Source organism: Pygocentrus nattereri, chromosome 12 (genome assembly GCF_015220715.1).
Source record: "Pygocentrus nattereri isolate fPygNat1 chromosome 12, fPygNat1.pri, whole genome shotgun sequence".
In the NCBI taxonomy this organism is placed as follows: Eukaryota; Metazoa; Chordata; class Actinopteri; order Characiformes; family Serrasalmidae; genus Pygocentrus; species Pygocentrus nattereri.
Window position 1 is genome coordinate 29,787,324 of NC_051222.1, and position 16,190 is coordinate 29,803,513.

General features: G+C 36.8%; 1 protein-coding gene across 1 annotated transcript in view; it reads right to left on the bottom strand.

The window, feature by feature from the left end:
- The window catches only part of LOC108438612 (cadherin-23), a 32,174-nt gene extending 16,232 nt beyond the window's left edge, over nt 1–15,942 (bottom strand). Inside the window, exons 1-15 of the mRNA XM_037543735.1 lie at nt 15,816–15,942; nt 11,975–12,043; nt 11,097–11,263; nt 10,887–10,931; nt 10,302–10,391; nt 10,050–10,139; nt 8,536–8,643; nt 6,973–7,086; nt 6,234–6,327; nt 5,903–6,015; nt 3,286–3,459; nt 2,996–3,124; nt 1,065–1,220; nt 640–820; nt 399–532 (exon numbers count right to left, since the gene is read on the bottom strand). Of these exons, the coding sequence (XP_037399632.1) occupies nt 399–532; nt 640–820; nt 1,065–1,220; nt 2,996–3,124; nt 3,286–3,459; nt 5,903–6,015; nt 6,234–6,327; nt 6,973–7,086; nt 8,536–8,643; nt 10,050–10,139; nt 10,302–10,391; nt 10,887–10,931; nt 11,097–11,263; nt 11,975–12,043; nt 15,816–15,891 (1,740 nt within the window). The 5' untranslated portion in view covers nt 15,892–15,942. The remainder of the gene's footprint in view (nt 1–398; nt 533–639; nt 821–1,064; nt 1,221–2,995; nt 3,125–3,285; nt 3,460–5,902; nt 6,016–6,233; nt 6,328–6,972; nt 7,087–8,535; nt 8,644–10,049; nt 10,140–10,301; nt 10,392–10,886; nt 10,932–11,096; nt 11,264–11,974; nt 12,044–15,815) is intronic.
- Between the last annotated feature and the right edge of the window lie 248 nt (nt 15,943–16,190).

Here is a 16,190-nt window from a genome sequence, read left to right on the forward strand (position 1 = left end):
GGTTTTCCTGGTCTTTACATCTCAATGGTAGCCAATCTAATATGAGCTGTTAATATGCATCCTGGAATAACAACAATCATGGAACGTTGCATCCTTCAAAACAGTGTTCCTGGTCCTGCAGGTCATATTTGGGTTTTTTTTCTTTTTTGAATCTGTGCTTTCTGAGTCAGATCACAAAGCCAGGTAATTAGCTGATGAGTTGAGCCAGGATTGTTGCAACAGGGCAAAGTCTGCAGTACAGGGACAGTCCAGAACTAGACCTGGACACAACTTCTATTACTGTGTATTAACTCATAATGGTAAACTCCCATAAACACAGCTGGTCCTGAACCGGCCACGTTCCCCATCCTTGCGGAATGGAGGCTAACAATAATAATGTCGCACTTGAAGCATTTCACCTTGACAATTTCTGCGCCTGCTTCTTGCTCTTCCTCTACTTTCCCCTGATAGACTTTCTCAAAGAACTGGGGACGAGATTCTCCAGGTGCTTTAACGTCCACAAGCACAGAGGAAGATCTACTCACAGTGCCCCCTAGAGGAGTGGAAGGGAATTGCAAACATTGAAAGTTGTCAGCTTCTACGTTCCTTTGTCATTCTCATGTCATAGGTAGAATAGGTCGCAAAAGATAATTAACTTACCATCTTTTGCTCTGACATAGAGTGAAAACTGAAGGATTTCGTTATCTGGAAGATTGATATCTTGGATTAATGTGAGCTCGCCTGTGTTTTCATCAATGGCAAAATAGCCCTCGTCATTGCCAAAGTCAATGAAGTAACTGACTTGCCCATTTGGTCCTTCATCTAGGTCTGTGGCTTCTACCTGCATATCACACAAGGATACACAAGGCACTTATGGTGCTTATTTCTTTCTCTTCACAGGCAATAACACTTTTATGGTTTACATGGTTGTAATTACATAGCTAAAAATATGTATATAAAAACACGAATGTTGTAATGATATTACAGCACAGCAGTGATTATCGTCACATAGGTCATAAATATGTTTGAGATAAGCTTGATGGTGCTTTTGCTGGGAAACAATCAAATAACAATGAGAACATCACCTTGACTACCAACATTCCAACAGTCTGGTTGATGAAAACTTTGCCCTCATACTTGGATTTTCCAAACACCGGGGCGTTGTCGTTCTCATCTGAGAGGCTGACGTTCACAGTGGCCAGTGCACTGAAGTTGGAAGGAGGGCTGTCTTTGGCCTCAATCTTCATGGTTTTAGAAAGAAATTATAGGATTATTAAGAGTTTTAACTTCTCAGTTGTTCAGGATTCGCTACATATTCACTACATTGCCAAAGGTGCAGTACTGACATTCAGTATAATAGTAATGTTACGTAAGAACATCTAGCATTTCAGTAAATAATTTAAATTATAATGATGAATATGGGTCATTCTACAGAAACGTGCATTTTTGTGTCCCTAGTGTTTACAGATATATTACACTTGTTATGTTTAAAACATGTTAGGGTCACAATTTGTTTATATTTTAAAATAAAACACCTTCTTGAGCCTCAATTTAGCAATATTGTTTTTTAAATCAATTATATACAATAGCAAACACCACCTGTGTGATGTTCTTGTCTCCACAGTCATGTGAAAAGTTCTGTATTTTGAGGTAAACAACACGTCTTTCTACTTTTTAAACTGCACTAATTTACACATGACTATGAAATGCATGACCTGAATGAGAAAAGAAAACAAATGCCAATTAAACATTATAAAATAATGAAAGTTGGGGGGACCAGGAGTCACGTCACTGGTCTTCCTGCATAACAAAAAGTCTTATATTTTGAAATAAAAAGGACACTGATGGCATCACTTGACTTCCTTTTGCCTATTTTCTGAGGAGATCATGGTAAGTCCACTGTGTTTTTCAGTTATCAGAAATTCGCATTTAGCTCATGATTTCATATGAAGCTTTAAGTTGAAGTCACTGGTGTGACCGACTTTATTCTGAGGTAATTGTGAAAAAATAGAATAAAATTGGATTAAATCACATATTTTAGTGGATGTTCCATGACTGACAACATATGGTGTGATGTTCTGTAGCAGCCATTTCATTTAAAATGTCATTGTTGTTACTGTCTGTGGTGTTACCTTGATGGCGTTTCTGTAGAATGACCCATATAACTACAGACTATAACTACAGATAGGTGACACATCAACAGAAAAACCTGAATAAATATGTGGAGGAGCATAAGGAGAGCAGATGCCTCCAGACAAGTGTACTACAGGCCCAGCTGATTTCGGACCACCAGGAAAAGCGCTAAATGGCTTTTACAATGCATTCATCATCAAGGGGAGCAAACCCACACAGGCATCAGGAGAACATGCAAACTCCACACCCGGCCAGGGAATCAAACCCAGGTGTTGCTGTGTGGGGCTACCCACTGCGTCACTATACCACTCCTAAGCAATAACAGCAATCCACATCTACATAGGGAGGGATATTATAGGCAAGCTGCCGTGCATACACCTCTCATTACAATGACAAATGACCACTTGAGAGTCCAGTGGTGTTACCACTTATTTACAGAGATGCTGAAAAAAGTGATCAGGTCAAATAAGTGTCCCTATTCACAGGCCATGGATGGTTGATGAATGGTTTGGAGTATGAAAATGTCATTTTCAACCCAGTTGAACACTTATGGGAGATTTTGGACCATGATCTCCACCACCATCTACAAAACACCAACAGAGGGAATATCTTGTGGAAGAATGTTCCATCTCTGCCATACAGCACCAGAGACTTGGAGAAACTGAGACTTGTAGAAGCCGAGCTGCTGGTTTGCTAGGATGCTTTATGTTAGTTTTTCTGTTAATTTGTCACCCATTTAGACATTTATATTATTACTACTACTAATAATAATAACTCATAAAATACAGAATTACAGAATCTAATAATCTGTGCTCTAAATATTTGTTTTTTCACCTGAACAACATTAGCAATAGTATCTTTAAATGTCATGAAGCGCTCTTACCTGAAAGGTGAAGGTGCTGGTGGTTTCTCTGTCTAGTTCAGCAGATGACTTCACCCTGATGGATCCATCTGGACTAATGGAGAATGGAACCGTATCTGGAACAACCTGTAGTGTTCCTACGAAACCTCCCTGGTGGTGAGATGAAAGTGTTTTTACATGCAGATTCAATATTCTGTAAGATTATGCAATCAAAATATTGTTGGATGTTCTCCACATCTTACTATAGTCACAAACCCCAAACAGAGCTTCTGGAGAATTTGGGAATTTGAATTTTGTTCTTGAGAAGATACCTGATCCAGGTCTGTGACTTTGGCCTGAAGTACAACCATATCATTTGGGGAATTTTCCGGAATAACTGCAGTGTACTCGCTCTGGTCAAACTCTGGTGGGTTGTCATTCTCATCTTCAACAGCCAGAAACACAACAGCATTGCCTGTCTTTGTGCTGTCATCCTGCTGTGCTGCCTAAAAACACAAAGACATACTACATTGGAGATGTATGTATATATATACACTGGAGACGCCGTGGAGAGAGATCTGCTGCCTGCAACATCCTTCAGCATGACCGGCTTGGCAGTGGGTCAGTAATGGTGTGGGGTGGCATTTCTTTGGAGGGCCGCACAGCCCTCCATGTGCTCGCCAGAGGTAGCCTGACTGCCATTAGGTACCGAGATGAGATCCTCAGACCCCTTGTGAGACCATATGCTGGTGCGGTTGGCCCTGGGTTCCTCCTAATGCAGGACAATGCTAGACCTCATGTGGCTGGAGTGTGTCAGCAGTTCCTGCAAGATGAAGGCATTGAAGCTATGGACCGGCCCGCCCGTTCCCCAGACCTGAATCCGATTGAGCACATCTGGGACATCATGTCTCCATCCACCAACGCCACGTTGCACCACAGACTGTCCAGGAGTTGGCGGATGCTTTAGTCCAGGTCTGGGAGGAGATCCCTCAGGAGATCATCCACCACCTCATCAGGAGCTGCCCAGGCGTTGTAAGGAGGTCATACAGGCACGTGGAGGCCACACACAATACTGAGCCTCATTTTGACTTGTTTTAAGGACATCACATCAAAGTTGGATCAGCCTGTCGTGTGTTTTTCCACTTTAATTTTGTGTGTGACTCCAAATCCAGGCCTGCATTGGTTAATAAATTTGATTTCCATTGATGATTATTGTGTGATTTTGTTGTCAGTACATTCAACTTTGTACAGAACAAAGTATTCAATGAGAATATTTCATTCATTCAGATCTAGGATGTGTTATTTGAGTGCTCCCTTTATTTTTTTGAGCATTGTATATATACACACACACATACATATTATCTTCTGCTAACGATGTCCTGCAGTTGTTAACCCAGATATTTTTGTCAAATATACAAAAAAAAAGAAAAATTGTGAAGACTCTACTAAGTGTGCACTTAGTTAAACCCCTATTGATGTACATCACATTTTCTGTAGTAAGCTAGGAGTCTTTCTATTCCTGTTTCAGGAATTTTCATCCACTCTTCTTTACAGAACACGGTATTCTGGCTTACTTGCATGCACAGTGTGTTTAAGACCTGCCCACAGATTTTCAGTGTTGTTCACGGGAAAAGACCATAAAGACACGCTCTAAAAGCTTCAGCTTGCATTTCTTGAAGTAGTTCATGGAGGGTTTTGAGGTATATTTTGGATGACTGTCCTGTTGTAGAAGCCAGCCTCTCTTCAGCCTCAGTTTCTTGACTGACTGTTGTCACATTTGCTTTTAGACTTTGCTTGTTCACCCAATCAGGATGTCTTTATAAGGAGCATTTCTGCTCAGACTGATTTTTGAAGGAAGCAAATTACAGGGCAGCCAATCAAAACAGAGGTAATATAATTACATGTATCAGTCTTAAAGGCACAGAAATAAAAAAGTCTGTTTAGTTTTAATGAATAAAGAGAGGTTGGAAAATGGCCACGTAAAAAATGAATTAGGACTATTTTTGATACATAAAACCACACAAGCGACATGAGTGGACAAAAGGTGAGGAATAAAAAGAGAGAAAACTGCGGGATATAAACACTTTAAAACTAGTCAAAAAAGATTTCTTATTTTGAGATTGTGAGAAGATTATTGAACTTATTTTTACAGACACATTTATTTGTGTTTAAAGGCACAGTGTGTAAGATTTGGGGGCGGGTCTATTAGCAGAAATGGAATATAGTGTACAAAACTGTGTTTTAATTAGTGTATGATCACCAATAACTATGAAACATTAGGTTTTCTTTATCTTAGAGTGAGCCCCTCATATCTACAATGGGAGCGGGTCCTCTTCCAACATGTTGTACCACCCTGTTTCTACAGTAGGCCAGAACAGACAAACCAAACACTGACACTAGAGGGCGCCTTTTATGTCTTATGTTGAAGTGGCAACTTGAATTTGGTGGTGCTGTAGCAACAGTTGTAGGATGTCAAAAGAAGAAGAATCGGTGGTTGCTGCCGGTGCTAGCTGACCATGTTTTGTTCTGAGAGGTTTGAGGACCAAAATGGTGACAAACAGAAAAAATACTTATTATTTAACAAAGGAAAAAGCTAACGAGGGTGAATCCTCATCAACGAAGAGACAGCCACTGTAGGTTCTACTTCACACTTGGAAAGGGAGGGGTGAGGGTGAGGTATTCAGTTGATGCCACTAAATCTTACACACTGAAACTTTGTCATGTTATTCAGAGGTTTTTCTTCTTTTGGCAGATAAATTTGCTTATTTCAAGTGTTATTGCTTAAAATCAGAAAAATGATGTGTATTATATTAAACAGAAAAGACAGTTTCTCTCAAATGTCTAGAAATAAGGTGAATAATCTTAGAATATTCATGTAACAATCTCTTCTAGAGAGATATTAGAGTTGGACAGGGGACAGGGCTGGTGGTAAAAGCTGTAAAACTGTACCTGTATTTGAATGGTGATTCTTTCTATTTCTTCTCTGTCCAGTGCTGTTGTCACTGAAATGACCCCACTGTTTGGGTCGATGTTGAAACTGCTTAGGACCTCATTGGGGTCGACTTGAAAAGAATGCACACAAACCAAACCAATTAAACCAAAACTCAGTGAAAAGAAACTCGGCCTGGATGTCAGCTGGACTGGATATTAGCTACGGATGCTTGTACTTATTCAGGATTTGCAGTTAGGGGATTTTTTTTTATGGGCAAATGATTTGTCAGTCATGCACATGCAGCAGATCCTAAATCAGAAGGAGGAAGAACCTGATAAGATACCGTACCTGCAGTTATGCTGTAAACTACAGGCTCGTTAATTCCCGTATCTCCATCTTGAGCTTTTATTGCATTTGGAGCAACTGCTGAGATTTGTCCCTCCTGAAAGCAAAGTTCAGAAGCCTTTAAAAACTTTTGAAAAGCTTTTTTTCAAGAGCCCAAATCACGGAAAAGTGAAGTTTCATCAGATTTTTTAAACAGAAGGTTGATCTACTGTCCCCATGTGATAATTAGGAAAAGTTGCTTTCTTTTTGTTGTAATATAAAAAAAACACATTTACATATAAAACTCTTTTTATCCTCCAGCAGTTCCACCCATTCAAGCTGAAGTTGTAAGGAGTGTTTCAGCCCACACTGCCTTTTGAATGAGGGGCAAGGAATCCAACAGACATCATTTACATATATAGTCCAAAGTATATGTAAAAGATGCACAGATGTGTTCTCTGTAGAGGCTGTATTAACTTACTTTCACTTAGAAAAAAAAAACGTCCTTTGACCAGGGGTGCTCAAACTTTTGCACATGACGGTATCAGCCTTGTAGGCAGCGCAACAGTCTGTTTCATTCTAAGGTATAAATAGTGGTCAGATAATGGTCATAGAAAAAGTGAATTATGGCTGGTTTTGGTACATAAACCTTAAAAAACCTATATGGACTCTTTATAAAAGTTATTTCATTACCACTGTCACTGTAAACACATCTGAATGGCTGAAGACACCCTGAGTCACATGGTCATCAGTAGCAGAATACCTGGTTCTCTGGAAAGGATGCCTGATACAGACTGTGATCAAAATAAGGGTTCAGGTTGTCAAAATCTTCCACGTTAATGAGGACGGTCGCTGTGTCCTTCTGGTCATCGATATCCTGCAGAGAGCAGAAAGGAGAGGGTGGCTGAACAACATGTTCTCTAATACAACAGTCAAAATTAGCAGATGGGAATTTTTTAGTGAAATTAAGTTTCTTTAATTAGATAACTAAAGCAAATAGTCAAAACAAGCTGCAAAGATACGATGAGTACAAGAAAGCTTATGTATATCCTTGAGTGTATAAAAGTTAAAAGTAAAGGGTTTAACAAATAAATATGGTTTCTTTGGTGATCTGTGGTGCGATGAAAAGTAGGCAGTATTACTTTTCATACAAAGACAAAGTAGCATAGTTGTGGGCAGCTCCAATCTACGTGGATTTTATGTGAAGTTTCTTTAATAAAATAATAGGTTTAATAAACCTATTAAACCTAAAATTTCCTTAATAAAAAAAACAATAAATTGATGCACAGGAGTCCTGATTAGTGAGGTAATGAGAGAAATCTCCAGGCTTTTTAGATTATATATATATATATATTAACCTTGTATCTCCAAAATGGTAATTAATGGTACAGGAGTAGAAAAAAAACTTAAAGTATTTCCAGTTTTGGACCATATCACTGCAAAACAAAAAGATGAAGTGGCCCTTAATAGTCCCACAGCGGGGATATTTCCCCTCTGCATTTAACCCGTGAAGTGAAACACCACATACACACTAGTGAACACACACACTAGGGGCAGTGAGCACACTTGCCCGGAGCGGTGGGCAGCCCTGTCCACAGAGCCCGCGGAGCAGTTGGGGGTTAGGTGCCTTGCTCAAGGGAACCTCAGGCATGTACTGTTGGCTCTGGGGCTTGAACCGGCGACCTTCAGGTCACAGGGCTGGTTCCCTTACCTCCAGTCCATGACTGCCCCATAATCCCAAAAAATGGGATAAAATGAATAATTGGATAAAACCTGAACCCAACTATGACAGGTTTCCAAAGAGATGTCCAGAGCATAACTAGGATCCCTATGGGCCAAAAGTGCAAAAAATGCTGATACAAAAATGATCAATGAATGAAAAAATAACAACATAATTAGCTTGTTCATTTGCATTTCATGTAACATTTGCCTAAATGTTTCCAAAACGTCTATTTAAGATGTTTCGAATATCATAAATGATAAATCCATGTTGCAGGTTGCGAAGAATCCATCTGAAAGTGTTCACCATGGATGGGCTGCATTATGAATAAGAGCGAGATAAACAGATGTCAGGACTGTCTGTGTTGTGTTGATGTAAGAAAACTAGTGAGATATGCTGTTTTGATCTTTCTGTGAGTTATGGGTGTAAAATTGTGTAAGTACATATATATATATATATATATATTCAAATGTACATGATCTGAAATTGTGTCATAGACTTTAGTGCATTTGAATCATCTGACCAGCTTGGTTTTTACAGCACCAATGCTGACCACCGAAGTTTTACATTTTATTGAAGTAACTGCTTTAGAGGGTTAATGTTCACCTTGGCTTCCACAGTGAATGTGTAGAGGTCAGCAATATTGTAGTTAAGGCGCCTCAGCAGTCTGATGGTCCCGTCACTTCTCAGCTCAAACTCGGCTGGAACTGGAGGCTGAACATAAACATAAATAAAAAAAGGTTTGAGAATTTCAACCAGAAATAAAACATTAAGGTGAATCTAATAAATGAAGGCTAGTAGTGTGAGTTAGCCACAATGCCTTTTTCTGAGGTGCTGGATCTGAGGATTTCATAAGCTTTATTATTTAAGGCTTTTATTCTTCTGGGTTTATGTGAAGCATTTTCAGCTGCCACCCTGCATGAAAAGTTTATTAACTTGGCTGCATAAAATGAAACTTTTTCTGTCATTTTAAGACTTTTTGATGTTTGGAACGTCCAGAGCAGCTTGATTCGTACCACAGAGAACGCAAGTAAATGCTTCTTCGAGTGCCTCTATACAAAAACCTGTGAGAACTCATTTTTCATGGGATATGATGGACTATTTAGTGGCATGGCAATTTCCACAGTATTAAAACAAGCATTAAAAACAACTAACGACACAAATAACCACATACAGCAAATATACATTCACACTGACCACAAAACGTCCCACGAACACCAACACTTCACACTTTCACACCACAAAGTCTGATCGCCAACAGTCCTCGGCAAACGTCTGGTCACCCTGGTCAAATGCTTTGCTGATACCTCAGTGACCCTTCAGCACATTTTAATGCAAAATTACTGTTTATTCTCTGAGTTTAACATACTGGAAAAAATAAAACATAAAACGTGGGTTTTTCTTTAATTATATTCAGCAAATACATATAAATTATGCACTAAAATTTGCTGAAAAATGTCATATTTAAGTGTGCTCTCTGTAGAAAAATCTTAGAATATCAACTCCCAGGGGTGCCCAGACCTTTGCATACTACTGTACAGATTTTGATTCCCACCAAAAAATCTCAAATAGAGTGTACTGTACCATATATAATATACAGTGCTGTAAAAAATGCAGCAATACAGTGTTACAGTGTGTGATGTGTACACAAAACGCATTAACTTGTTAATTCTATAGATTTAACCTTAACCTCAACTCAAACCCTAATTCTAACCTTCACCCTGGCATTAATCCTAACTCTAATCCTTAACCTAATCCCATCTCTCACCCTGGTTCTAATCTTGAATATGAATATTCTTCCTTTAATTTACAACCAGCTAAAACTTGAACTCAATTCAGTCAGTCTGTAAACAATTTAGCTGTATTCAAGATGCAGTTTAGAAACAGAACATTAAATAAAATCATAACTAAAAAACAATGTGGGGTACAGTTTTGAACTTTGGCACTGAGCTTGAATTTCTCATGGAAATTTATGACATTACCTGCCAGCTGTTGAATAACCCATCATGGAAGTGATCTTTAGACTTTATTTAAAGTAACACAGCACATTGCAGATAGCTAATGTGGCTATATAGCATAGTGGCACAAGTCACATACATATACACTCAGATACATCTTACCTGTATGGAATAATAAACTGTGTTGTACTGTGCTGTGACATCCGCATCAACTGCTTTCACTTTCAGGACATCAGAGCCCACCTGTATTATCTTAACAAAGACAGGCCATTTTTCATTTGAAGGTGACGGTCAGTGGTTTCAAATTCATAGTGGGTTAATATTAACTAATAGTTCAATGTAAATCAAATGACTTCAGTGTTAATTAACAATGTGATAAACAAATGAAAATGAATCATATCTGATTGACCTCACCTCTGACACAGTGATGATGTATTCTTTCTTTTCGAAGACTGGTGTGTTATCATTGATATCCACGAGCTCAAGGATTCGAGTATTCCTCGTCTGTGTTAAAGAAGTACCAATATATATATATATATAAGATGAATGAACCAATAGAAATCCTCCAACATTACTAGAAAAAAAATCTAGTTCCATTGACTTCCATTCAAAATTGAGAAAATTTTCCCTTCTGATTTTGATGAGGCCAGCAACTATATATATATATTGCTTTTCACAGGAAAACTAGTATCTCAAAAACAGCAACTTTACAGGAGCGGGCTTCATTCCATTTTTGTTGTTTTTTAGTTTTAGTTAGTGTGTAAGTGTAAATTTAATGAAGAATGAACCAAAAGTACTTGTGAAAAAAGTCTGGTTCCATTTATGTACATTAAAAGTAAATAGGTTTTTTTCCTTCTCCTGTAAAGTTAGCATTTTAGGTTTTCTTCCGACAACAGATATAAGTATATATATATACACACACACACACACACACACACACACACACACACACACACACACACACACACACACATATTACAAAATTGAATTTGAACTTACCTTTGAACTTGTGCAGGTCACTGAATAATATACTGCTCCACCAGACTGAAATAGGAAAACACATTTCAAAGTGATGGTAAAATAAAATAAATTAATTCACTCCTTTTATACAATTTATTCATGCTTTTTGTATTTCCAGCACTAACATAAGCACAGAATTACTAAAGGAGAGAATGACTCCCACAGTTTGGGAAGGAATGCAGTGCAGACCTCCTTCAGAGCTCCATCAGCATCCAGAGGTTTAATGGTTCGCACAGTTGCGGTTGTGTTTCCCTGTGAATGGAGGAGCTCCAGGAAAGTCACACTACTTTGAAATATATATGCCTCCAGCCTCAACTCATCAGACGGGTCGATATTGGTGATGATCTCTACGTCTCCTGGTCAAACAGCAATGATATTACATGGTTAATGGGAGCTACTGGACTTTCTGTGAAAAGCAGCTCATCAGATCTACTTAAAAATGTGCTAACAAGCAGTTACACTAGTTTTATTAAACAACAAATGACTTTGATGGAAAGAATCTTTCATTCAAAGCACTTATTTAGATTGTATAAAACTAGTTAATTTACTTGTTTCCACATGAAGTATTTTTTTTTTCATAGATCAGATGAGCTACTTTTTACAGTGGACTGGGTTGATGATGATGATCTCACTAAACATGCATCAAAATACTGTCTATGTTCAGAGATGAGTTTACCTTCAGTTCACTCTTTTGCTTTAGTTTACTGTCTTAACATATTTTCAAATAAAAAGATAAATTAAGCAAAATTATTTAACACATTCAATTCATTATTGTTATTATTGGATATGCATGTCTTAAATGTAGTATATTGCATTATGTTTGTGATGCTTAAAATATAAGTAAATAAACAATAATAAATCATATTTATTTATTTATCACAATTTTTTAAAGTTTCTGTCATTATTCTGTGCACTTTTAAGCTCTCTGTAAAGAGATTCTGTGACATACAAAGTATCCAACACATCATAACTGGATGGATATTTATAAATCTTTTGCTTTGAGCCTGTGCTGGTAGCATTCTGTTATACACTAATGCTGTGTGTATCAGTGGTACAGTCACATTTACCTTCATATTCCTCTTCAACAGAGCCTAACTGGAGGTCACTTCCAAATGCACAGTTTATCTGTGAGGTACCTGGAGGAGATAGACAGCAAACACTTGGAATTTGGTAAAGAATATTACCAGTTTTAAGAAGATTAACATTAAAACCACCTCCCTGTTTCTTCACTCACTGTCCATCTTATCAGCTCCACTTACTGTATAGCTGCACTTTATAGTTCTACAGTTACAGACTGTAGTCCATCTGTTTCTCTGATACTTTGTTAGCCCCTTTTGCCCTGTTCTTCAGTGGTCAGGACCCCATGGACCCTCACAGAGCAGGTACTATTTGGATGGTGGATCATTCTCAGCACTGTAGTAACACTGATGTGGTGGTGGTTGGATAGTGTAGTGGTTAACACCTTTGCCTTCTACACTGTAGACTGGGTTTCAGTCCCCACCCGGGCAAGCACCTTACACTATACCAATAACAGTCCTTGGGCAAGACTCCTAACACCACTTTGGCCTACCTGTGTAAAATGATCAAATTGTAAGTCGCTCTGGGCTAGAGCATCAGCAAAATGCCGTAAATGTAAAAAAAAATGGTGGTGTGTTAGTGTGTGTTGCACTGATACAAGTGGATCAGACACAGCAGTGCTGCTGGAGTTTTTAAACACCTCAGTGTATCTGCTGTACTGAGAATAGTCCACAACCAAACATATCCAGCAAACAGCGTCCTGTGACCTCCAGTTTTACTGTTATTAATTATTAAATTTCAGTAAAGACTATTACCAGTTTTACTGTTATTAATTATTAAATTTCAGTAAAGACTATCACCAGTTTTACTGTTATTAACTACTGAATTTTAGTAAAGACTATCACTAGTTTTACTGTTATTAACTACTAAATTTCAGTAAAGACTATTACCAGTTTTACTGTTATTAATTATTAAATTTCAGTAAAGACTATCACCAGTTTTACTGTTATTAACTACTGAATTTTAGTAAAGACTATCACTAGTTTTACTGTTATTAACTACTAAATTTCAGTAAAGACTATCACCAGTTTTACTGTTATTAACTACTAAATTTCAGTAAAGACTATTACCAGTTTTACTGTTATTAACTACTATATTTCAGTAGACTATTACCAGTTTTACTGTTATTAACTACTAAATTTCAGTAAAGACTATTACCAGTTTTACTGTTATTAACTACTAAATTTCAGTAAAGACTATTACCAGTTTTACTGTTATTAACTACTATATTTCAGTAGACTATTACCAGTTTTGCTGTTATTAACTACTAAATTTCAGTAAAGACTATTACCAGTTTTACTGTTATTAACTACTACATTTCAGTAAAGACTATTACCAGTTTTACTGTTATTAACTACTAAATTTCAGTAAAGACTATTACCAGTTTTACTGTTATTAACTACTAAATTTCAGTAAAGACGATTACCAGTTTTACTGTTATTAACTACTGAATTTTAGTAAAGACTATCACCAGTTTTACTGTTATTAACTACTGAATTTTAGTAAAGACTATTACCAGTTTTACTTTTATTAACTACTAAATTTCAGTAAAGACGATTACCAGTTTTACTGTTATTAACTACTGAATTTTAGTAAAGACTATTACCAGTTTTACTTTTATTAACTACTAAATTTCAGTAAAGACTATTACCAGTTTTACTGTTATTAACTACTGAATTTTAGTAAAGACTATTACCAGTTTTACTGTTATTAACTACTAAATTTCAGTAAAGATGATTACCAGTTTTACTGTTATTAACTACTAAATTTCAGTAAAGACTATTACCAGTTTTACTTTTATTAACTGCTGAATTTTAGTAAAGACTATCACCAGTTTTACTGTTATTAACTACTGAATTTTAGTAAAGACTATCACCAGTTTTACTGTTATTAACTACTATATTTCAGTAAAGACTATTACCAGTTTTACTTTTATTAACTGCTAAATTTTAGTAAAGACTATCACCAGTTTTACTGTTATTAACTACTAAATTTTAGTAAAGACGATTACCAGTTTTACTGTTATTAACTACTACATTTCAGTAAAGACCATTACCAGTTTTACTGTTATTAACTACTACATTTCAGTAAAGACCATTACCAGTTTTATTAACTACTAAATTTCAGTAAAGACCATTATCAGTTTTACTGTTATTAACTACTAAATTTCAGTAAAGATTATCACCAGTTTTACTTTTATTAAGTGCTAAATTTTAGGAAATAATATCATCGGTTTTACTACTATTAACAACTGAATTTTAGGAAGTACTGAACAAATGAATTTTAGGAAGGAATGTCACCAATTTGGTGGTATTAACTATTAAATTTTGATAAAGACTATTACCAGTTTTGCAGCTATTATGTACTAAATCTTAGTAAAGCGGTTGGGATAGTGTAGTGGTTAACACCTCTGCCTTCTACGCTGTAGATTGGGGTTCAATCCCCACCTGGGTAAGCACCCTACAATATACCAATAAGAGACCTTGGGCAAGACTCCTAACACCACCTTCGCCTACTTGTGTAAAATGATCAAATTGTAAGTCGCTCTGGATAAGTGTGTCAGCCAAATGCTGTAAACGTAAAGAATATTACAGGGTTTATTATTATCACCTGCTGATTTTTTACTAAAGATACTACCAGTTATACTGTTATCACATTTTATAGTTTTTGGTAAATAATACTGACATTTTTACTGTTAACAGCTCTTGAACTTGACGCCTACTTCTGTTATGAAATGTTATGTATTTTACTGCAATCACCTGATGAATATTTGAATTATATGATCTATAATATCATTCTCTTGGCAGGGAGTCATACAAAAAACAAGCACTTGGATGAGTTTATGGAGACTGCAGTTCTTATGAAATAGAAACTTAAGACATCCGTTCACAGTTGCAGTGAAGCAGTGCTGTATGCCATGTTACTTTAGCAATGTTCATAAATGAAAAGATGTTTATTAGAAGGAATATTTAACCAAGTTAAATTAACAAAGTTACAGACTTTGTATTTTACTGGGCTTAAGGACAGCAGGTGTCTGACAGCGTTTTCCAGCAGTTAAATGCGCTTTCTAATGGTGTTATGTAGGTTTTAACCACAAAACACCTCAGTCAAATTTACACTTGTAGTGTAAATTAAATTATATTTATTGTTATAACAGGGGGTGTAACTAGCAAGACATTTTTACATGTGTACATAGTAGGGCTGTGCCTTACAGACCTTTTTTACTTTATTCATATTATCTATGAATGTAAATCAGTCTAGTAAAAATAATGCAAATTGATTGTTACCCATATTAAGCCAAACTCTTCAATGAGTTTCAATCCTTAGTCTGAATTTTTACTGAAGAAAAGCAAGATGTAATGTGATATCATTTCTCACTCGTGCAGATTCTGATCTTTCAATCTATACCACCATTTTTGTGTGTAGGCAGAAGTAGAGATGATTAATTATGATTTGAATCTGAAGAAAAATACAGTCGTGTTTTGCGGAAAGAAGAATATTCTTTACATTTTGCCACATTTTTGTCATTGCTAGCCATTGAAAAGTTACAAAGAGATACAAAAAGATACCGAATGTAACTTTCTATGTGTTGAAATATGTAATTGCATAGTTGCATTTGAAATGTATAGCAGACTGAAAGACATAATTTCCTACTTATAATGGTTACAGTGGACGGAAATGTACCATTATATAATTATGTTTGAATAGTTTAGCCAAATGAAACCCATAACTTCCAACTTATAATAGTTAATAAAGTAGCTGTAGCTGCAGTGTTTAGCATCATAATGACAATACGGAAGTTTGTGTATACCATGCAGGCCGAGTACTTACCAATAGCTCCCCACGCATTATAAACACAAAAGCAGGCCAAAATGAAGAAGGAACTGATGAAGCTCATATTGTCCATAATGTAGAGCAGATCCACCAGCTCTCCTCTCACCCACCACTTCCTCTCTGTCAGTCTCACCTCTGCTGAGATCAGGTAAAAGCACCTTTTCTCTGTCTACCGCCCCCTCCCCCCACTCTCTGGTCAAATACGGTTCAAAGGTTGCTGATAAACCTCAGTCTCTATCAGAGTGATACTGGAACAAGCACTTATTCTTACAATTGACTACATGTGAAATCGTGGCCCAGGTGTTGGAGCACAATCTAACTGTAAATTTTACAACGTGACAATGTATGTGTATATATGTGGTTTATTCCAGT